The sequence below is a fragment of the Nycticebus coucang genome, chromosome 5 (assembly GCF_027406575.1).
Source record: "Nycticebus coucang isolate mNycCou1 chromosome 5, mNycCou1.pri, whole genome shotgun sequence".
NCBI classification, from domain to species: Eukaryota; Metazoa; Chordata; class Mammalia; order Primates; family Lorisidae; genus Nycticebus; species Nycticebus coucang.
In genome coordinates, this window is record NC_069784.1 from 142,141,928 (window position 1) to 142,166,559 (window position 24,632).

General features: G+C 43.0%; 1 protein-coding gene across 2 annotated transcripts in view; it reads right to left on the minus strand.

Annotated features, from left to right (window-relative positions):
• Nucleotides 1-1,852: 1,852 nt before the first annotated feature.
• The window catches only part of PSMB1 (proteasome 20S subunit beta 1), a 28,221-nt gene continuing 5,441 nt past the window's right edge, over nucleotides 1,853-24,632 (minus strand). For both annotated transcript variants that reach the window (XM_053592838.1, XM_053592839.1), the window contains 4 exons: nucleotides 23,401-23,482; nucleotides 16,210-16,339; nucleotides 6,395-6,501; nucleotides 1,853-2,123 (listed from right to left, as the gene is read on the minus strand). In XM_053592838.1, coding sequence (XP_053448813.1) covers nucleotides 1,938-2,123; nucleotides 6,395-6,501; nucleotides 16,210-16,339; nucleotides 23,401-23,482 — 505 coding nt within the window. In that variant the 3' untranslated portion in view covers nucleotides 1,853-1,937. The remainder of the gene's footprint in view (nucleotides 2,124-6,394; nucleotides 6,502-16,209; nucleotides 16,340-23,400; nucleotides 23,483-24,632) is intronic.

The following is a 24,632-nucleotide window of genomic DNA, read 5'->3' on the forward strand; positions in this document are numbered from 1 at the left end:
GTTGCTGTGAGCTAAAAGGCTACAGCACTCTACTGAGGGTGAGACTCTGTCTCAAAAAAAAAAAAAAAAAGAAAAAAGAAAAAGAAAGGCACATAAATAACTGGGGGCCAAAGTAGCTCTAGGAGTGACCTGCCAGCACATTCTGGTGTTGATTACAAAACTGAGACCATATTCAAAGTCTGTGGCAAATACTATTATTGAAATAATTTTAGCTGAAGGGAAAGAAAGACATCATGAACCACCACTTACGTGCCAGCAGTCACTACCCAATCTATACATCTTCCTTAGATGCTTTGGGAGATGACAATGTATAGAAAATTCTAGAGACATAAGAGTTATGTAATTTAAAATAGCAAAAACCTGAATCCCCAAATCAATGGGAAATCCTCAAAAATAAAATACACCTAGTTTACACAAAAATGAAAACTATGCATTTTGAATGGGATAGAGTCCACAATTTTCAGTTTGGACACTGTGATAGTTGCTACTTTTAGGTATCAATTTACCTGGACTGATAACAAAATAGCCATTAAAGCATTATTTCTGGGTGTTCTGTGAAGGAATTTACCAGAGATCAGCCTGACAGATGGACTGAGCAGGCACCATCCAAACAAATGGGGTGAGAAACAACAAAAAGGCAAAGGAAAGAGGAGCCCCCCCCCCAATATCCCTCTTGCCTTTGGATGCCAAAAAGCCGGCTCTGGGCCACAGGGACTGGGGAGGCCACCGCCACCTTGTTCTCAGGCCTTCAGTGTTGACTGACTCATCAGCCTCCATAACTGGGTGGCCACCTCCCTAGATTTCTTCTTATTCTCACTCTGTAAAACCTGAGTCCTGCCTCTGGAGAACCCTAACACACTCTAAGCTGGAAATATGTCCTGGTCTCACCATTGTGCCCCAGTGACAATGAGCAACAGCGTTGCTACTATCTAGTAGGAATTTCTGATAATCTGAATTCAATTTATAACGAGAGGTAAAATGTGTTTTATTTTCTTAATAGGCTGCCACCAATTGTGTACTCTAAGATTAACCTCCAACATTGTAAAATTACATTATAACATAGGCGATACTCTTCTGCTAAAAGAAAATCATAGCTCCTACGTTATGTATAATTTGAAGTGTTCAAAACCAAGAAAAGTACTCAAATATTATAAGGGAATTTAAAATGTATTTAATAGTTTTAAAACAAAAAATTCTTTAAAAAGTAGGTCTCGATTTTAACATTACTGAAGTGCTTGAAAAATTATCCCAGATTTCTGGCTAAAACTATTGTTCTTACTACTTTTACTTTGGTTGAAGATTTTTTTTTCCAAAACAGCATTCCAGACTATGCAACAGTACAGAGAAGGAAAACTCTTAAAGATATTCCATTTACATCTAGTAAAAGTTGTTTTGTTGTTGTTTTTTTTTTTTTGAGACAGGGTCTCACTCAGTTGCCCTGGGCTTGAGTGTGGTGGCGTTATAACTCACAGCAACTTCAACCTCTTTGGCTCATGCAATCCTCTTGCCTCAGCCTCCTAAGCAGCTGGGACTACAGGTGCCCACCACAATGCCTGGTTATTTTTAGAGATGAGATCTCATGTTTGCTGAGGCTAGTTCCAAACTGCCCTTTCTGGGTGGATGAAAGGTTCCTCAGGCAGCTGATGGAGGAAATAAAAAAGGCCCTCTTCATAAGTTTGCCCTAATGATCAACTTTTCCAAATAAATTCCTTGCTCCTAAATGTAAGGAAAACTGTTTTTCATCCTAGAATACAAAAATCTCTGAAAAAAAAGCAGGAAGAATGAAGAAAATGAAAAAAAGAAATCTGACTTCCTAGACCTGTCCTGCTGAGAAAGGACACACATAATAAAATAAGCACTTCGGTTTTCTTTAATAAACGAATTTGTCTGAAAATTCCAAGGAGCAGCAGCTGCAAGTTCTGCATGGGTGGCGCAGCTTAGTCTTTCCTCAGGGGAACCGTCTCCTCCCTGGTGCCGTCTCTGGTCACAATGCAGATCTTGAGTGCGTCCCCAGTGTATACATCCCTCTCGGCTGCAGAAATGAAGACGTCTTTCACCAGCCGCATAGCTCTGTCCAAGGACAGAGGGACATGCTCCACGTTCTGCATGTTCTTAAATCCAACCTGAGGGGACAGGAGGCCTGAGTGAGGAGGCACTTGGCAGGAAGCACAGAGGAGGGTTCAAGACCCCAACACCCTCATGCGTCTGAAGATGGACATCAACACAAAACTAAAATGTCCCTCTGACTAAAGCCATTCCAGACTTGGCTGAACTATACAAGCTGCAAATGTGACAAGTATTCACGAGCAAAGCCCCACCTCTCGAGAACACATGCTCTAGCGATGGGGGACATATGTAAGCAGAGATCAGAAGACAATGTGCTGTGACTAGAAGCTGCCAGGAGAGCCCCCACTATGCCTGCTGAAGAAGGGCCTCAGCAGGGAGGACACTGAGGAGGCAAAGGGTAGGACAGAGTCACAGAGCAGAGCTGTAGAGCAGTGTGGGTGGGTTTGGGAGGAACACATCATTTCTGGGAGAAGCAGGGGTCAGGTGTAGTGCAGGATGGCAGAAGACATGGCAGAGAAGCAACAAGCAGAGGGGTTGCGACATAGAACAAACTTCAGAAAAGAAGGATGAAGCAGGGAAGCACAAGGAACTCTACCAAGGACATCCTATAATCTAATATTGTGGGCCTGAATCTAGCCAGCAGTAACACATGACCTTAGAGCAACATGGTTTTAAACTGCTCAGGTCCACTTATGGTTTTTTTTCTTTTTATAAGTAGAGATTCTCATTCTTGCTCAGGCTGGTCTCAAACTCCTAAACTAAGCAATCTTCCCACCTCAGCCTCCCAGAGTGCTAGGATTAGAAGCATGAGCCACCGTACCTGGCCCTTTACTCAATTTTTTTTTTCCCAATAAATATATAGCAGAACCTCTGTAAGTTAACCGTCCAGGGGATTGTAACAAATTGGTCAACACAGAGAGAGGTGGTCAGTGAGAAACTAGGCCTACTGATACTGACACATACATGTGATGTAAGTCCCATCTATAAGAATCAAGTCAAATGAAGGAGGTGGTCAGTGTAGGGAGGTGGTCTGCTATGGAGGGTCTAATGTATAGATAGTTTTTTTGAGATTTGTAACAATTTGAAAAAACTTGCAGATAAACGATATAGCCCAGAAACATCAACAAAAAGGAAGAAAAGCCAAGTATGTTGTGAATGCATAAATATATGTAGACACTAGCCTATTTTACCATTTACTACCATAAAACATGCACAAATTATAAAAAGTTAAAACTTAACAAAACCTACACTTACAGATCTGGCAATTCCACTACTAGGTATTTACCCAAAGGAAAAAGGGTCGGCGGCGCCTGTGGCTCAGTTGGTAAGGCGCCTGCCCCATATACCGAGGGTGACGGGTTCAAACCCGGCCCCGGCCAAACAGCAACCAAAAAATAGCCGGGCGTTGTGGCAGGCGCCTGTAGTCCCAGCTACTCGAGAGGCTGAGGCAAGAGAATCGCTTAAGCCCAGGAGTTGGAGGTTGCTATGAGCTATGTGAGGCCACAGCACTCTACCGAGGGCCATAAAGTGAGACCCTGTCTCTACAAAAAAAAAAAAAAAAAAAAAAAGAAAAAGGGTCATTTTATCATAAAGACACTTGCACCCGAATGTTTACAGCAGCACAATTTACAATTGCAAAGATGTAGAACAACCCAAGTGCCCATGAAAACATAGGCGGACTAACAAAATGAGGTATATGTATACCATGGAGTACTACTCAGCCATAAAAAATGGTGCCCCAGCATCTTAGATGGAACTAGAGACCTGTTTTAAGTGACAAATCCCAAGAACAGAAAAACACCTCATGGACTCAATACTAAAGTGGAACCAGTGGATCAACACTTCTGTCCATTCAGGGAAGCAAAACTCAGTGGCAATCAAGTAGGTGAGAGCAGGAGGAGGGGTTGGGTTAATTCACACCTAACGGGTAAAGTGCATACATTCTGGCTGAAGGGCATACTTAAAACTTGGACCTGAAGTGTATAAAAGCAAATTATGTAATTAAAACTTGTGTACCCCTGTGATATTCTGATATTAAAAAAAAAACAAACTTAAACTTGGAAATAGTACATGGCACCATTTGCAGTGGAGAGAAATATCCAACTCTTGGGCTTAAGCAATTGTCTTGCCTCAGCCTCCCAAGTAGCTGGGACTACAGATGCCCACCACAATGCCCCACTATTTTTTTGTTGTAGTTGTGATTGTTGGTTAGCAGACCTGGGCTGGATTCGAACCCACCAGCCCCAGTGTATTTGGCCGAAGCCCTAACCACTGAGCTAGGCGCCGAGCCATGCTGTGAGTTGTTTTGAGTGTTGAGAATTAGGAGCTGCTGGGAGTTATGTGAGTTGCTGGCATTTGTTAGTTGTTGTTGAAAGTGTTGGGAGTTGTCAGTGTTGTGAGGTGCTGGGAGTTATTAGGAGAAAAGTGTTGGGAGTTGTATTGTGAGTTGCTGGGAGCTGTTTGAGTGTTGGGAGTTACAGTGAGCTGCTGGGAGTTCCTAGGATCTGTTTGGGAATTGTTAGGAATTGTTGGGAGATACTGGGTGTTGGGAATTGTTGGCATCTGCTGGGAACTGTCAGGAGTAGATGGAAGTTGGGAGTTGCTGGAATCTTTTGGGAGTTGCTAGGATCTTCTGAGAGTTTCTGTGAGTTGTGAATGTTGAGTACCTGGGAGTTGCTGTGAGTGTTGAGAGTTGCTAGGAGTGTTGGGAGTTGCTGTGAGTTGCTGAGAGTGTAGGGAGTTGTTGTGAATTGTTGGGAGTTCTTGAGAGCTGCTGCAAATTGTTGAGAGCTGCTGTGAGGGTTGAAGTTGTGAGGTGTTGGGACTTGCTGGGAGTTCCTGGGAGTTTTTGGGAATTTTAGGGAGTTGCTATGAGTTATTCTGAGTGTTGGGAGTTGTTAGGAGTTCCTGGGAGTTGTTCTTGAGTGTAGGGAGTTGCTGGGAGATGTTGAGAGTTTTGAGGAGCTGTTCAGAGTTGCTGGGAGTCCTTGGGAGTTTCCAGGGTACCAGCACACACCTAACTGGCAAGGGCTGCTCACTGTCCCTACATGAACTACTTACCACTCCAGTAAGCTGCATGTTGTGTGGCTCTCCACCATGCCTAGGGTAGTACCATGAACTCTGAGTAACATCATGGGACCCCAAAAAGTGGCACTAGTGACACTAAAGGTGTCACCAAGCAGCAGAGAAGTCATGACATTATAAGAAAAGCTCAACTGGTTGACATGCATGGCAGGTCCATAGCTGCAAATGCCACCATTTCAGACAATTCACCTTGCAAACAAAACAGATGGCAAAAATTTATAGCATTGACAAAAAACAAGACAGTACTGTAAATACAGCTTCTCTTCTTTATGACTTTTATAACATTTTCCATATCATTTTCCTAACAACTATTTTCTCTAGTTTATTGCAAAATACAGCATATAATACATATGATATACAAGGTATGTATTAACTGTTTATGTTATCAGTAAGACTAATAGTAGTTCACTCTTTAAGGAGTCAAAAGTTACATGTGGGCTGGCGGCGCCTGTGGCTCAAGGAGTAGGGTGCCGGTCCCATATGCCAGAGGTGGCGGGTTCAAACCCAGCCCCGGCCAAAAACCACAAAAAAAAAAAAAAAGTTACATGTGGGGGTGGTGGCTCTTGCCTATGATCCCAGTACTCTGGGAAGCCCAGGCAATCACTTGAGCTCAGGAGTTCAAGACCAGCCTAAGCAATAGTGAGACCCTGTCTCTGTTTAAAAAATAGAACAAAACAACTAGCCAGGCATTGTGGCGTGTGCCTGCAGTCCCAGCTACTATGGAGGCTGAGGTAAGAGGATTGTTTGAGCCCATGAGTTTGAGGTTGTTATGAGCTACAATGCCATGGCACTTTCCCCAGGAGGACAAAGTGAAACTCTGCTTCAAAAGAAAAAAGATTATATGAATAGTTATGACTGCTCAGGGGTTAGCACCCTAATTCTTATGTTGTTCACGGGTCACCTACACACCTGGGTGACAGAATACAAAATTAAGCACACAGAAATGGTTATGGGGGGAAAAGGCATTTTCAGGACCTTCAGATAAGACATCAAGAGGCAAACTGAAAACCAACACTGCAGACATCAGAGCTGTGAGGACAAAGAAAAAATCAAAGCCATGGAAGTAGGAATGGACCCACAGGACAGCAGCTATAGCACACAGAGCAGGATGGGAAGGTCTGGGTCAGCAAATCAGTGAAACAAACTCAGCAGAAATTAAGGAGAAAGTCTCTGCTTGATGAAGAGGAGAAGTGGGAGGAAGGCATTGCTCACAAACAGGATAGGCAGGGTGTGGCGCCATTACCTGGTTATCGAGCAGGGGCTGTAGCATGGCACTTGCTGAGCCTCCAGCCTTGAAGGAATCTCTCTGGTAGGACCCCACCGGGTCAAAACTGTACACAGCTCCTTTCCCTTAAAGAAGAAAACAGTCTCCATGACATGTCAACTGGTCATAATCCCAAGAACACAGTAAATATAAACCCAGTCAAAATGTGACACCATGTACAGAATGGACTACTGACTTGGTTAAAATTTCAGCTAACAGAGAACACAGCCCTAGCTGTGCACAGGTGACAGGCAGACCACAGTGCTGCAGAGGAGACGGAACAGTCACTGCTACACAGGTAAGAAACAGAAGTCACTGGGGCATAGGTGACAGTCATTGGACACCATTATCTTGGCCCAGGCTCCTCAGGGTTGCTCTTAACCACCACCTAGAGCAGTCATTTTCAACTGGTATGCAGTAAGAGAATCTTAGGCGGGCCACCATTTTTTTTTTTTTTTTTTTTTGAGACAGAGTCTCACTTTGTCACTCTTGGTAGAGTACCGTCCTATCGTAGCTCACGGCAACCTCTAACTCTTGGGCTCAATCGATTCTCTTGCCTCAGTCTCCCGAGTAGCTGGGACTACGGGCACCCGCTACAATGTCCAGCTATTTTTAGAGACGAGGTCACACTCTGGCTCAGACTGGTCTCAAACGATCATCTCAGGCAAGCCACCTGCCTCGGCCTCCCAAAGTGCTAGGATTATAGGCATGAGCCACAGCACCAGACCCGCCACAAAAATTTTTAAAAATCATTAAGTACATTATTTTTGAAAGAAATTCAAAAGCACAGTGAAGTAATTTTTTTTTACTTTTTTTTGTTAAACACAATTTAAGTGTGCCCTTGGATAAAAAAGCTTGAAAAACCACTAACCTAGGGCTTGGAATGTGGTCAGAGGCAAGAGGCTCCACACCGTCACTCAAATGCTATGATCAATCTTCCCAGCAGTTCTTTAGGCTGTTTAAGCTAATGTCACTGATGACTATTCTGTGGCCCTACAATATGTTATGTGGTTTCACAGATGCACTGGCTAATGGTCACAGGCTCTGAGTCTGACCATACTCCTAATGACATTCCTAAAATATAAACTAGTATAGTTTTGTACACATTAGACAGTTTTAAATTTTCCCAGTGCTAATTATGTGAGCAACAACAGGGAAAACTTTTTAAAGCATACACTTTAACATCAGTACTATAAACCAATATATAATAAAAAAGGGATTTCAGAATAGAAATGCCACATAGGAAAGAACAGTTTGCCTGAAACGTAACCAGTTGTCTTGCACTACCAGATTAGAATCACTAATATTTGTGTAAGAAAAACAGGGTGTGAATTCATGTAACAGAGAAATGTGCGCCTAAGGCAGTATGAATCACAAAATAAGTAAAATCATGCTTTTTGAAGAACAGCAGAATCTATGTAAATGTAAAAAGTACGTACCTCAACACCCAGTAATCTCACTGATGGAATAGAATTTATCCTACAAAAATGTTTATGTAAACACATAAAGCAATATGAAGGAGAACATTGTTGTAATATTTGAAAGAGCCAAAAGTTACAAGCAACCTAAAAGCCATTAGTTACCCACACAGTGGGAAGCTGAGCAGTGTAAAGGCAAACCTAGGAGCCAGTCTGCCAGGTGCAACCCTGCCTCCCCCACACTGACTGGGAGGCCTGGTTAGGCTGCTTTTTTCGGTTAAAACAGAAATATATCTGTTTTATGTATTTTATATCAGATATTTTATATCATCTCAGAGGGTTGGGAGGTAGTAAGTTAACCTACATAAAGCAATTTCCAATACACTATGTGTTAGATGTATACTTAATTAGTATTTGGCAGCCTAGGAAGAGGAAGACTTCTACAGATGCGGAGGTTGGAGAACACGTCCACAAAACAAAGTAAAATGAAGAAAGTGCTATAATATGTATAGCACAATCCAATTTTTATTTAAAAGCCTAAGAAAACTGTATATATGTTTGTATAAACACAAAAAAAGTCTGGAGGCTGGGCGTGATAGCTCATGCCTGTAATCCCAGCACTTTGGGAGGCCAAGGGGATGAGAATCGCTTGAGACCAGGAGTTTGACACCAGCATGGGCAACATAGCAAGCTTCCATCTCTATAAACAATAAAGATTAAAAAGTCCAGAATGATAAATAGAAAACTGTGGGTGGTTATTCTGAGCATGAGATCAGAGGCAAGAAAAGAGGGGAATAATTTTGTACAGTATGACCAGGGGAGGCAAGAGATAGGGACAGTCTATTTACTGTCTATGGACAACTGCCATGGTTAGCTTTGTGTCTTTCTCCCACTGCAGAGTCATAGAGACTGGATTCCCTGCTGGAAAGCAACATCTGAGACCACCTAAGAAAACCTGGAGGGCGGTGCCTGTGGCTCAAGGAGTAGGGCGCCGGTACCATATGCCGGAGGTGGCGGGTTCAAACACAGCCCCAGCCAAAAAAAAAAAGAAAACCTGGAGAAGTGTTTTTGCTGGAAGCAAGAATGTGCCAAGAAATAAGACCTCGGTGGGCAGTCCACTGCCCTGAACATACACAGACAGAAAGGGATGGGAGGTGTAAGAAACAATGTTATTTCTCATGAGGCCAACAGGCCACAAAATGAGACCCCAAAGCTTTACCCAATGTAGAAAATCTTAGATGTACCCAATCTTAGAAAATCACACATAACTAAGAAAGATATGTTCCAAGAACAGAGTTTCAAAGACCTCCTAAAAAGAGGAAGAGACACACTTGTAAAATAAGTGCAGAAAAGAATAAATCTTGACCATAAATTGCTTTTCCTGGGCAGCGCCTGTGGCTCAGTGGGTAGGGCGCTGGCCCCATATATACCAAGGGTGGTGGGTTCGAACCGGCCCTGGCCAAACAGCAACAACAAAAAATAGCCGGATGTTGTGGTGGGTGCCTACAGTCCCAGCTACTCGGGAGGCTGAAGCAAGAGAATTGCCTAAGCCCAAGAATTGGAGGTTGCTGCAAGCTGTGATGCCACAGCATTCTACTGAGGGCAATAAAGTGAGGCTCTGTCTAAAAAAAAACAAACTGCTTTTCCTTATCAAAATAAATTCCAAAAAGCCCAATGATTTCAACATAAAAAATAAAATGAGACAAATCTTAGAAATAAACATATGTAAGCTTTGGACGGGGGAAGACTTTTCAAACAAGGTAAAAAATTCAATGCTGTTAAAAAAAGATTGATGGACTTAACTGTATGACGATCAGAAAATTCCGTGTAGCAAAGAGACAGCCCTAGAAAGTTAAGAGGCAAAGAACATTCTTGGGGGACATCTATCACATTCACGACAGAGGTATGAATGCAGTTCTTGAAAATCAGAAAAAAATAAAAAACCCTGGCAAATTAGGAATAAGCAAAAGTTAAATAGCAGAACCTCCATACTTGACCACTTCCTTATACTGACCTAATTTTCACTAACTGGACATGCACCGCATGTACTCAATGTAAGTTCCTTATGTTGACCCCTACATATGTCAATCAGTTTGTTACAGTCCCTTGGGTGGTCAACTTACAAAAAGGTTCTAGCATATGTGGATCAGTTTTTATTTTTTTATTTATATTTATTTATTTTTAGAGACAAAGTCTTACTTTGTTGCCTCGGTAGAGTGCCGTTGCATCACAGATCACAGCAACCTCCAGCTCTTGGGCTTAGGCAATTCTCTTGCCTCAACCTCCCAAGTAGCTGGGGGTACAGGCACCTGCCACAACGCCTGGCTATTTTTTTGTTGCAGTTTGGCCAGGGCTAGGTTCAAACCCACTACCCTCAGTATGTGGGGGCCGGCACCCTACTCACTGAGCCACAGGCGCTGCCCTATGGACCAGTTTTTAAAAAAACAAATAAAAAAGTGAGTAAGCACATGAAAAGATGCCCCCAACACTTTTAATTTTTATTTACATAAAAATTATTAAAATTTTTATTTACATAAAAAATATTAAAATTTTTTTACATAAAAATTATTAAAATTTTTATTTACATAAAATAAAAATATTTACATAAAAATTATTAACATAAAAATTAAAAATAATTTAAAACATGTATAAATTAAAGCAATAAACTATTGAATGGGCAAAGATGTTTTACAATGTGTTAGTTTTGACTGGGAAGGTTACACAGAAAATAGGTAAATCATGCCCCTGCTGGGAGGAGAGTACTGGTACACATCTCTGAAGGAAAGGCCAACAGCACCAACAAAATGAAAAACAAACAAACAAAACAAAAAAAAAAAACACCAAAATTCCAGGCTGCGCCTGTGGCTCAGTGGGTAGGGCGCCAGCCCCATATACTAAGGCTGGCAGGTTCAAACCCAGCCCCAGCCAAACTGCAACAACAACAACAAAATAGCCAGGCATTGTGGCAGGCACCTGTAGTCCCAATTACTTGGGAGGCTGAGGCAAGAGAATCGCGTTAAGCCCAGGAGTTGGAGGTTACTGTGAACTGTGACACCACAGCACTCTACTGAGGGTGATAAAGTGAGACTCTGTCTCGGGAAAAAAAAAAAAAAACATTCCTCTGACCCATTAATTCAACAACTACAAATTTATTCCAGGAAGATAAGGGTTGCCCGTTATGTCCATATAGGCAGCACCAGAGTACAGACATCTGACGTTTGTACAACTACTACGACAAACAGCGGCTACTACAAGTAATACCCAAATGAGCCAGGCAAAGTGGCTCACGCCTATAATCCCAGCACTTGGGAGGCTGAGGTAGGTGGATTGCCTGAGCTCACAGGTTGGAGACCAGCCTGAGCCACAGTGAGACCTCCGTCTCTAAAAATAGCCGGGTGTTGTAGAGGGTATCTGTGGTCCCAGCTACTTGGGAGGCTGAGGCAAGAGAACTGCTTGAGTCCAAGAGTTTGAGGCTGCTGTGAGCTGTGGTACCACGGCACTCTACCAAGGGTGACATAATGGAACCCTGCCTCAAAAAAATAAATAGAAATAAAAATAAATAAATAAATAAAAATATAAAAACTAGCTGGGAGTTGTAGTAGGCGCCTGTAGTCCCCGCTGCCCGGGAGGCTGAGGCAAGGGGGATCACTTGAGCCTAGGAATTTGGGGTTGCTGGGAAGTATGATGCCACGGCACTCTAGCCTGGGCCACAGTGTGTTGGCATGCCTTGTTAATTGCAGGCTTCACAGAGTGTTCAGGTAAGCAGCACCTTCTTCAAATAAGTTTCCTGAAATTGTTTGCCTGGGTGGCGCAGGGCTGTAACAGGACGACTGGCAGCTTTCTAGGCTGAGGAGGGGCAGGGGCTAGAAGTCCCTGTTCTGTGTATATCAGTTTCCCATTTCATGTACTTAAAAAAAAAAAATCATAATCGGCTGGGTATGGTGGCTCTTGCCTATAATCCCAGCATTTTGGTGGGCCAAGGTGGGAGAAATGCTTAAGGCCTGTACTTCAACACCAGCCTGGACAACATAGGTCTCATCTCTAAAATATAAAATTAAAAAATTAAAAATTAACCAGGTGTAGTGGTAGGCACCTATAGTCCCAGTTGCTTGGGAAGTTGAGGCAGAGGGATTGCTTGAGCCCAGGATTCTGAGGCTGCAGTACATTTTGATCAAGTCACTATACTCCAGCCTGTGTGAGAGAGCAGGACCCTGTCTTTAAAAAAAATCACTAGGCATACCTCCATGACAACACAAAGCACAGTGGCAGAAAAACATATCTACTACCTACCGCCACGCTTACATAACAAAACGGCTTGACCATGTGTATAAACATGTACTTTTTTTTTTTTTTTTGAGACAGTCTCAAGCTGTCGCCCTGGGCAGAGTGCTGTGGCGTCACAGCTCACAGCAACCTCAAACTCTTGGGCTTAAGCGATACTCTTGCCTCAGTCTCCAAAATAGCTGGGACTATAGGTGCCCGCCACAACGCCTGGCTATTTTTTAACATGTACTTGTTTTTACTGCAGAAAAGCTAAAACCACCACAGCAGCTTTAGACACAGAGGCCACAAAGATAGTGGTTGACACTGAGAAAAGCCATGGCCGCTATGCTGACAGTCTTGACAAGGAGCCCTCGGGCTAGGCCCCCACATGCACCTACACTGAACACAGAAAGCAGGCTCCTGAGATGTCAGCAGAGGCTCTGAGGTTTGTAAAGGGGGGTGGTGAAGTACATGAAATGGGAAGCTGATACACACAGAATAGAGATCTCCAGCCCCTGCCCCACCTCAGCCAAGAAATCTGCCAGTTGTCCTCTTACCGCCCCGTACCACCCAGGCAAACGATTTCATGCCAACACACACCTTCACAATCAGACTTTGTCGCACCACGCTCTTCACTATGAATGGACAGGCAAAACCCAAAAGAAATTTGAAGGACGCCTCTATCATAAGGGAAAGCCACAAAATGAATAAGGGCAATCTGATGAAAATGCAGAGAACACAAGAAAACGTCAAAGAAAATACAAAAACACCTTTAAAAAACAGGATAATTAACAAAACAAAGGTAGAAAGTAAGAAAAAGCTGTTGAAAATTAATGATGTCAGAAATAAAAGCAATCCATAATGAATGAAAAGTTAACTGAGGAATCTTCATGAAAATAAAAGGGCAAAGAGCTGGACAAGATGTGGGCAGACAATAAACACAGGGCCACAGTCCAGGTGGTTTGTGGACAAGGTGAGGAGGAGGAGGGGAGTGAAAAGGGAAGACAGAGAAACAGGGGAAATGAGAAAAGGCATTGACAAGGAGCATCACTGTGAAACTGCACAACACCAACATAAAGAAAAGATCCTAAAAGCCATGTCTCGGCGCCTGTGGCTCAGTCGGTAAGGCGCCGGCCCCATAGGCCAAGAGTGGCGGGTTCAAACCCGGCCCCGGCTGAACTGCAACCAAAAAATAGCTGGGCGTTGTGGCGGGTGCCTGTAGTCCCAGCTACTTGGGAGGCTGAGGCAAGAGAATCGCTTAAGCCCAGGTGTTGGAGGTTGCTGTGAGCTGTGTGATGTCATGGCACTCTAACCAAGGGCTATAAAGTGAGACTCTGTCTCTACAAAAAAAAAAAAAAAAAAGCCATGTCTCAAAAAGGTCTCTTGGGAGATAAATGCTTCCAAAATAAGGAAGTAAACTAAGGAAAACAAAGCATGGGATCCAGCAAGCAGGGAGACCAATGCCAGAAGAAAGGCAAAGGAAATTTCTACACTGTAGGACCTACAGGGACTGCAGAAGGAGACAGGGTGGCATCAGGCCCCGGAGACTGGTCCTTTCTGGAGTGAGGGGCACAGCAGCCCTTCATGAATTGCACACAGGGAGTGTGAAGAACTACAGGTGGTTAAAGAAACCCAAGCCAATCAGAGAGAGCTACCTCCTGATGAAATAAACTGTTGTGTAACAGGAAATATCACAGCACATCACTTAGCACAACGAAAGATCAGTTATTTATCTGGTTATAGTAAGAACATTAAATATCAAAAGCCTACTGTGTCACAGGAGGGTGCTAATGAGGATGAGGACACAAAAGGGCTAAAGAACCATCATCCACCAGAATAAAAATTAATAGCTGGGACTATAGGTGCCCGCAATAACACTTGGCTTTTTTTGTTGTTGGTGGTGGTTATCATTGTTGTTTAGCTGGCCCGGCTGTGTTTGAACCCGCCAGCCTTGGTGCACGTAGCCGGTCCTGTAACCACTGTGCTACAGGTGCCAAGCCTTGGCAGCTATTTTTAATATTGCTAAAATGAGAATCTATTAACCTAACATTCAAGACAGGTATATGCAAGTCAAAAAACCCACCCAGCGTGCTACAGCAGGCAAACTAATCTGTGGCTAAAACCAATTAACCCAGGTTAAAGGTAATCATTTCTATTTACCATTTCTATACTTTATATCTTCTTTGTTTTCAAGTAAGATTGAAAACCTTAAAAAGAAATTGTAGACTTGGCGTCAGTAGCTTAGTAATTAGGGCGCCAGCCACATACACTAGGGCTGGTTGGTGGCTTTAAACCCGGTCCAGGCCTGCTAAACAACAATGACAACTGTAACAACAACAAAAATAGCCAGGTATTGTGGTAGGTGCCTGTAGTCCCAGCTACTTGGGAGGCTCAGGCAAGAGAATCGCTTAAGCCCAAGAGTTTGAAGTTGGTGTCACAGCACTCTACCGAGGGTGACAAAGTGAGACAAAAAAAAAAGAAATTGTGTAAGCTTAGCTTGTCTACTAACCATGGTAAGAAAAATGACAGAACACTCCCCAAGGCCCCACATGGAGCAGAGTGAATAGGGAGAGCAAAGAAAAGGCTCATGGAACAGAAAGGGACAGGAGTCAACACCCAGGACGCAGGGCCCCAGTGCTCCCCTTCCTTCTGCATCTGACTGAGAAACACAGAGTGCCCTGACGCTGTGTGACCGGCCAGCAGCATACTTTCCTCTGCAGGCTTGAACCCAAGTCGGGACCTTGAGCATTCCCAGGTCCTGACAGCTATTCAGGATGCTGCTTAAAAACACCAAGCAGTTAGCCCTGCTGCAAAACACACAGAAACCAGCCGTGACTTGAACCAAAATCCTTAAACCTGCAACAGCTCTGTAACTAGACCCTCTCATGGTGGGCATTCCTCTCCCTGCCTGCACAAGGAACGCTGCAGCACTCTGCACTTGAGTCTCCCTAATAGATGCTTTGGATACAGCACCCTGGCATTCAGTGCTTCTTGCTGTGGAATCCCAGCTGGATCTGGGGCAGCCCCTTGAGTGAACTCCACCACCATCACCTGTGGGACAACTCCAGCCTCACGTTCAGCTGGACACAACACAGAAAATGAACTTATTCCAATTACCTACTTGTCTAGACATTTTTGTTACTTCTTAGCACAATGAACTACTCTACATGGTGGCACAGACCTGTCCTGGGGACTGTACTTGGTTTCTGAAAGCAACCAAAAGCCAATCCAAATCAGAACTGATGGAAAACAGCAGTGCCCATGTGGAGTAACACAAGCTTTGAATCAAAAACGGAATAGTGATGTCAAGTTACAAGATTTTCTCAGGCATTCCTGGTCTGACTCTGACAGAAAATTGAAGCTGCTTCAAGAATGTCCTGAGCCAAGCATGGTGATGCATCTGCAGTCTTGGCTGCTGGGGAGGCTGAGGCTCACGTAAGCCCTCTAGTTGGGGCTGCTGTGAACCACAATAAAGCCACTGCACTCCACCTGGAGCAAAGGAGCAAGGCTGTCTCAAAAACAAACAAAAATTCCCTAATTACTACAAATGACCTCTCACACATCACTTTTAAGTGGTTTCTTGAATATTCAGAACATATTTAAGTCAAGCTTCTTGATGCCAGATTCCTTTATGTAAGATAAAAATGCTAACTTACTTCTAAGCTATGCAAGATCCTGAAAAAAATAGTAACTGGCTGCTCAACGTTTGCTATTACAGTTTTAATACTCCACTTGCTTGATGCCTTTGGATGTCAGCCGTTTTCCTTTTTGCTTCAGTTTCTTCATCACTTTCATTAGCAGAAAATGAAGTTGTTGGGTCCAGGGTGTCCAACCTGCAGCCCATAAGCCACATGCTGATTTTTGGAGAACTGTTCTGCTTATCTGTGGTATCTGTTTTGTGAAAAGAGTGCACAGACCTTTTGTTTTGCATATCAACTATCAGTTGTGTTTGTGTATTTAATGTGTGGCCCAAAGCAACTCTTATTCTTGCAACTTGCAGCAGAGGAATAAAAAGGTTGGTGTTTGTGATTCTTTCCAACTCCAGATAGAAATACATAAATCTAGGAAATGCAAACAACCTCCCCTGCCATCTTCCAGAAAGAAAAACTCTACCTTCCTCATCAAGTCCACCGATGATGTTGTAGACATAGTATGGGAAGAAGCGCCTGGAGTACAGGATTGTGGACAGCATCGCAGCAATCGCCCCTGTAGTCATGGCCTTATTGTTGGAATGTTTATACATCTGCAATTATTGATAACAACACAATCTATTACAGATACAACAATCAACAGTATAAAAAATCAAATGCAGACCTCAATGAATGGGAAAGCAAACCTGTTTCTTTCACAGATCAAAGAACAGAGTGAGATACTAAGATAAAATAACTTACTACCCCCTATTGTAGCTGCGTGAACTTGCGTCAGTTTAGTAGCACTTCTGTGCCTCAGTTTCTTCATTTGTAACACCTGGGAAAGACCTCACTAGTTTACCAAGATAATTAGCATCATAAATGAATTAATGAATCTTTACTGGCTTCCCCTTTCCCTTCTGCCAATTATTTCAAAGGAGTTTGGGACTACAAAACTCACTGGAATGGCGCTCACTGATGCTTTAAGAATGCAAGACACCCCTCCGCCCTCTGGCTTAAAGACACTATTTTCTGGCTGGACACAGCGGCTCACGCCTGCAATCCTAGCATTCTGGGGACTGAAGCGGGTGGATTACCTAAACTCATGGGCTTGAGACCAGCTTGAGCCAGAGCAAGACCCCATCTCTAAAAATAGCCAGGCACTGTGGCAGACACCTGTAGTCCCAGCTACTTGGGAGTCTGAGGCAAGAGAAATGCTTGAGCCTAAGAGTGAGGTTGCTGTGAGCTAGGGTGACAAAGTGAAACTCTGTATCAAAAAATAAAAAATTATCCCAGGTACTGCTAATTCAAGAGTAAATGTGCCATAATCACAAAGAAATGCAATCAATCTAAGTGTTTATCAATTCGCGAGTTGATAGAAATAATATATGGTATAAATGCACCATGGAGTACTACTCAGCCATAAAAAGAAATGAAATACTGTCTTTTGCAGCAACTTGGAACTGCAAACCATTATCCTAAAGTGAAGTGTCTCAGGAGTGGAAAAGCAAACACATGTGCTCACTAGTCAGTGGAAGCTAAACAATGGGCACACCCGGGCACAGGTTAAGCCCCAGACCCCGATTAAGTCCCTCCCTTTGCTGAGCAGATCTCTATGAGAACAGACGTGCACACACAGCAAGCACCTTCACTCTGCAAGACTGTAACACAGGGCAGAGTCTCTTCTCACTCCTGAAACCATCTATAGTGGAGAACACAGTGCCCAAAAAAGGACCTTAGGACAACACCATGATTCCATAATCCTAGATTTATCATACCTTGGGAATCCCAAATTATCCAACTGATGGAGAAATTCTACCAAAACTACAAACATAAGATAGATTTAAGTTCCTCAATTTTTGTTAACCACACAGCAAGTACCTACTTCAAAACCTCAAAACAGACTGTGAATGAAAACTTTCCTGAGAGGCTGAACCATTTTACCAGTTGGTTTTTTTTCCAATGGAAGGTACACAGATTACAGTATCAATACATCTGTAATACAATTTTTTCTTTTACAGTTTCAATACTCTAAGACTCTAAGAACTTTTTGTTTTGTTTTTGTCTTTTTTTGAGACAAGAGTCTCTCTCTTTTTTTTTTTTTTATTTTTGGCCGGGGCTGGGCTTGAACCCGCCACCTCCGGCATATGGGACCGGCGCCCTACCCGCTGAGCCACAGGCGCCGCCCTGAGACAAGAGTCTCACTTTGTTGCCCTTAGTGGAGTGTGGTAGCATCACAGCTCACAGCAACCTGAAACTCCTGGGATCAAGCGATTCTCTTGCCTCAGCCTTCCAAGTAGCTGGGATTACAGGTACCCACCACAATGCCCAGCTATTTTTAGAGATGAGGTCTCTCACTGGCTCAGGCTTGTCTTGAACCTGTGAGCTCAGGAAATCCACCTGCCTTGGCCCCTCAGAGTACTAGGATTACAGGTGTGAGCCATCTCACCCAGGCTTGTTTTGTTTTTGAGACAGGGTCTTGCTCTGTCACCTCAGCTAGAGTGTAGTGGTGTCATCATAGCTCACAGCAACCTCAAACTCCTGGGCTCAAATGATTCTTCTGCCTCAGCCATTGGAGCAGCCGGGATTACAGGTATGCACTGCCATGACCAACCCCAAGAAGAAAGTTTTATTCTGTTCTAGCAACTATCACGGGGGTTACCTATCACGTGTGGCATTGACACAGTGCATTGCTAAGTTTGATCATAATTTGGTTCTGTTTGTGAGAAAGTGCAGATGGAGTTCCCAAGGGATTAACCAAAATAGAATTGGTCAGCTTGCCTCCTGTCTATAAAGGTTGGCCTGTTGTATTCCTGACACAAAGCTGTCTACTAGGCAGAGAGCAGGCTGTAACCCTTAGTTATACTAGAAAGAAAGGGTGGGCATTGTTAGCCTTTAACATTATCAGGCTTTGACAGTTTTTGTCTCCCAGAAACCACCTACTGGCAGCACTTGTCACATTAACTCTTAGAAACCTGCTCCATGTAATTCTCATGTCAATCTGTATTCTTTGCAATTGTGTATAGTATTTTATAGCGTGGTGACTTGTTTGGACAAGGAGAATTTGTAAATCTTATTAGTAACAGACATTACAGTTAGGTACTAAAGGGGTTCATGTTGTACCCAGAGGAGACAAAGAGAGGTTCAGGCCACGTTTAAGGAAAGGGATGGAGACCCCCCCAGCCCGGTGCCCATTGTTTAGCTTCCACTGACTAGTGAGCACATGTGGTGGTTGCTTTTCCACTCCTGAGGGCAGGGCAAAGATGGCATCTGTACGAAGGGCAGTTGAAGGCCTCTTTCTGTACTGGGCATAGGAGGAGGAAGACTCCACAGCTTTCTGGAAGGTTCTGGTGGGCTAGGGACTCTTGGGGTGGGGCCAGATAGGCCTTTCATTGGTGGAGGCGGAGGAAGGGAAGAGGTTTTGTGGGTCCACATAAGGTCCCCAAAACAAGTATGAGGTCAGTGAGTAAAACATAAATCACGGGGTAGCAAAAATTACTTGGGCATAATGAATTTTCTTACAAACACAGCTAACATTTATTGAGCCCTAACTACATTTCAGTAGTTGCAGTATTTTCAAAACAACTCTGAGATAAAGGCAGTAGACCATTAAAAAAATGAGTGTAAAATTAAGAAAACAGCCTTAGGCAACGCACACTTGTGGAGATAACATAGCCAGTGGTAAGGCGACATCAAGGTGCACCTCAATCAGTAGTGAGTCAGCACCATACATGGCTTGTCAGTGTAAGTGCTTTACACGCAAATAAGAAATAGGCTGGGCATGGCTCACACCTGTGATCCTAGCACGCTGGGTGATCACTTGAGCTCACAAGTTCAAGACCAGCCTAAGCAACAGTGAGACACTCCCACCCCCATCTCTACTAAAAATGAAAAACTGAGGCAAGAGGATCACTGGAGTCCAAGAGTTTGAAGTTTGAAGTTGCTGTGAGCTATGATGATGGTGCTCTATGAAGGGTGACAGAGTGTGACTGTATCTCAAAAAGAAGAAATAAGGAGGTGATTTTTCTCCCTGGCTATGAAAAAGGAGACATTCACAGGTACATGTTTAAACTCCGGGATACTACAATGATTTAACCAGAGGAACTGGGATTCTATGCATGTTCTGCTGATTTCTGCTAGTGGGCTTAAACTCATGTAAAATGTATGTCTGATCTTCTGCTACTTCAAACAAGGCTTTATACCTTAGCCTTTTCCCCCCATGACATTGACATGCGTTAATGTCGTTTTCCTTTGTTTTTCTTCCCCAATCAAAAATCTATATTTTAAAATAGTCTTCCCAGCTGCTGGGGAGGCTGAGGCAGGAGAATCGCGTAAGCCCAAGAGTTAAGAGGTTGCTGTGAGCCATGTGACGCCACGGCACTCTACCCGAGGGCGGTACAGTGAGACTCTGTCTCTACAAAAAAAAAAAAATAGTCCTTTTAGCCAGGTGTTGGGGCAGGCGCCTGTAATCCCAGCTACTGGGAAGACTGAGGCAAGAGAATCGCTTGAGCCTGAGAGTTTGAGGTTGCTATGAACTGTGATGCCATGGCACTCTACCCAGGGCGATACAGTGAGACTCTGTCTCAAAAAAAATAATAAAATAAAATAAAATAAAATAGTCTTTTCTTGGATCCTGATTTTAACAAATGAAAAAGACATTTCTGACTTAGAGAAAAGTTAGTGTGGCAGTGTGTCCCTTGATATTAAGGTATGAACTGTTAATTCTGTTAGGCATGACAGCATGATTCTGGAAATGCATGATTCCAGTGATTCATGGTAAAACACGTGGGAGAAATTGTATTTCTGTGATATGGAGAGTTTTTTCCTACGATTTTTGTTAAAGAACGTTAGCAAAAATGAATGGGGATAAATGAAGCAAATGTGACAAAACATTGATTGTTGAATCTAGGCAACGGTGTATGAATATTCACTTTATGTCCTATTCTTTGTACCTTACGTTAAATAAAAACAAGCAAAAATGTAAAAAAAAAAAAAAATCAAACAATAACAATCAAAATACTAAAAATAGATTACAAATGAGCTATACTATATGTATGGATAAATCAATTATAGTGGAAATTTCTTTCCAAAAGAAAATTCATAAAAAATATTCTTAGCCAGCACAGTGGCTCACACCTATAATACTAGCACTTTGGGAGGCTGAGGCTGGAGGATCACCTGAGCTGAGGAGTTCAAGACCAGCCTGGGCAACAAGGCGGGGCGGGGCGGGTACCCAGCCGAGGTATGGCAGCACGTGCCACCCAGAGGCTAAGCCAGGAGGATCGCCTGAGCCCAGAGTGTGAGCTGCAATGAGCTATGATTGCACCACCCCACTCTAGCTTGGGTGACAAAGCAAACACTGTCTCAAAAAAAAAAAAAGAAAAGAAAAGAAAAATTATTAATCTACCACTTCATTTCAAAACCAAGTGCCCACATTTGCTCACTTTACCATTTAAGTAATCATGTAGGTAAGAAACGTTTTAGGAATGATGTATATTATGGTTAACTCACTGTTCTTTATTAGCAACAGATTTTTGTCTTCTATTTCGTAAGATAGACTAAAGATTAGTTAAAAAAGAGCTGTATACTTTTGTCTACTAATTCCTATTTCTAAAGCATACATTAGGAATCACTGTATAAATATGCCAATAAACTCTGATGACATCCAAGTCATGTAAGTACATGTTCTAAAAAGGTACTAACAATTGATAAATATGAAATTATTTCTACACATTCAAAAGCCGAGTTTGAGTGCATTACATACTCCAATGACTATGACATCATCCGTACCGTTTCCCCGAAAATAAGACAGTGTCTTATTTTAAGGTGTGCTCCCAAAGATGCACTAGGTCTTATTTTCAGGGGACATCTCACCTTTCCTGTAAGTGGGTCTTATTTTCGGAGGATGTCTTATTTTTGGAAAAACAGGGTAGGTATAATTAACCTCAAGTGTTATTCGCAAATAGGCAAAACAAAACATGATTCTCCCTGAAGCCTTCCTTCCAGGTGATGGGAGTTAGTGGTGTTTGTTATGCCTTTTTTCCTGGCTTATTCCTTCATATCCCTCATGCATTCTGCCAGCTAAGAGAACAACATTGCAAAAAGGAAAAGCTCTAGTGGGGCGTCAGCTGTAGTCCCAGCTGCTTGGGAGGCTGAGGCAAGAGAATTGCTTAAGCCCAGGAGTTGGAGGTTGCTGTAAGCTGGGTGAGGCCATGGCACTCTACCAAGGGCCATAAAGTGAGACTCTGTCTCTACAAAAAAAAAAAAAAAAAAAAAAGGAAAAGCTCAGGTGATGATAACCCAGACCAAGTACTGGTCTACAACAACCCTGCCTGGGCTCTGTCCCCTGCCATAGAAATCAGATTGTTCGGGCGGCACCTGTGGCTCAAGGAGTAGGGCGCTGGTCCCATATGCCGGAGGTGGCGAGTTCAAACCCAGCCCTGGCCAAAAACCAAAAAAAAAAAAAAGAAAGAAATCAGACTGTTCCATTTCCAAGGGAAGAGTATCTTCAGAAGATCCACTTTTGGGCTGGGTGTGGTGGTTCACACCTGTAATCCCAGTATTCTGGGAGGCTGAGGCTGGTGGATCACTTGAGCTCAGGAGTTTGAGACAAGCCTGATCAAGAGTAAGACCTCATCTCTACTAAAAATAGAAAAATTAGCCAGTGCTATCGTGAAGAGCTGTAGTCCCAGCTACACAGGAGGCTGAGGTAGGAGGAATGCTTAAGTCCAGGAGTTTGAGGTTGCTGTGAGCTATAATGCCATGGCACTCTACCCAAGGCACAGAATGAGACAATGTCTCAGGAAAAAAGAGAACCCCTTTCAGACGACCTCTAAAGGGGTGGAAAACCCTTTCTATGGAGCAGAGATTCTAACAAATAGAATATGCTGTAGCTTCATATCATGCCACTTTAATGATCCCACAATAAAGGTATCATTTTGTTTCTAAAATACATTATGGTTTCACCAGCTAACCTAGCACCCTTCTAATTATTCTGAGCACAGTCATGCCGAAGGCATAAAAGAATCTTGTGAAATGCTCTTTTTTTGTTTTTTTTGTTTTGTTTTTGGGGGGGACAGGGTCTCACTCTATCACCCCAGCTAGACAGCAGCGCCATCATCGTAGTTCATAGCAACATCCAATTTCTAGGCTCAAGTGATCTTTCTGCCTCAGCCTCCTGAGTGGCCGGACTATAGGCATAGAGCACCAAGCTAATTCTTTTTTTTTTTTTTTTTGAGACAGAGTCTCAAGCTGTCACCCTGGGTAGAGTGCCGTGACACCTACCAGCTCATAGCAACCTCAAATTCTTGGGCTTAAGTGATTCTCTTGCCTCAGGCTCCCAAGTAGCTGGGACTATAGGTGCGCACCACAATGCCCAGCTATTTTTTCTTTTTTTTTTTTGGTTACAGCTGTCATTGTTGTTCGGCAGGCCCAGGCTGGATTTGAATTCGCCAGCTCCAGTGTATGTGGCTGGCGCCCTAGGTGCTGAGCTACAAGCGCCGAGTTTTTTTTTTGTAAACACAGGGTCTTGCTTTTGCTCAGGCTGGTCTTGAACTCCTGACCTCAAGCAATCCTCCCACCTTAGCCTCCTGAAGTGCTAGGATTATAGGCATAAGCCACCACACCTGGCCTGCTATTAATTTTCAATAATGTGGTCATATTAAAAAACATCTACCTTTAATCTGGCTTCAATAATCTTTGTCAGCGTAAGACAGTCTCCATGAAAACCACTGCATCCAATGACTGTTTTGTCTGTTCTGTAAAAAGCACATTTCAGGAAACTGAGTTGGTTAGACAGTAAAGCAAATCATGTCTTGGGTAATTTTAAATTTAAAATTACTACCATTATTCCCTAAATGATAATACGACAACTAGCTACCCCTTTTAGGGCTGGAGGAGAGGATGTATTCCTACATCTCACTCCTTACATCTAATGAATTATAGTTAGATCAAAGACCTGAAGAAAAAAATACATATATTATATGAATAGACTGAAGAAAACTCGGGTACGTTTTTTACTATCTTGAGCTGGAAAAGACAGATTTAAACATAACACAAGCCAAAGGCCACACAGAAAAATTTTATAAATTTGACTACTTAAAAAGTTAAAACTTATACAGAGAAAAATACAGGGAACAGCTTTAAGAAACCAAGAAAATAAATAGTAGCACACAAGACTGAAGGCTAGTTTTGTTTTCCATGGTCTACAAAGGATTCCTATGAATAAGGAAAACGCTAAAAATATAGTGAAAAGATGGGTAATGTTCTACAAATAGACAAGTCACAGGAAAGAGACAGTCATCATAAACATAAGAGCTTCTATGTTACTCAAAAATTCAAAGCTAAACAAGACACAACTTCAACCAGTTAGACTGGCCAATAACCAAAGTTGGTGAGGTTGTAGAAAACGGGTACTCTCAGATCTGTGCAAATAGTATGATCCAATCTAACTTCTTAGATGGACAATTTGGCAGTTTCTAGTATCTATCTCATCAATATATTCACGCAAAGTAGCAAAGGTATGCCCTGGGGTCATCTGTGATTACACATTTAATAGCTTCCCCAATCAAAACAAAGTCAACCTAAATACCTGTTAAGTATGGGCTGGGTGTGGTGGCTCACACCTGTAATCCCAGTACTCTGGTAGATTGAGGTGCATGGACTGCCTGAGCTCACAGTTGGAGATCAGCCTGAGCCAAGAGTGAGACCCTGTCCCTAAAAACACTAGCCAGGGGTTGTGGCAGGAGTCTGTAGTCCCAGCTACTTGAGAGGCTGAGGCAAGAAGATCGCCTACACCTAAGAGTTTGAGGTTGCTGTGAGGTATGACGCTTTGGTACTCATGGGGGGCAAGAAAGTGAGACTCTGTCTCAAAAAAAAAAAAAAAAAAGTCATTAGTATGGAAGTGAC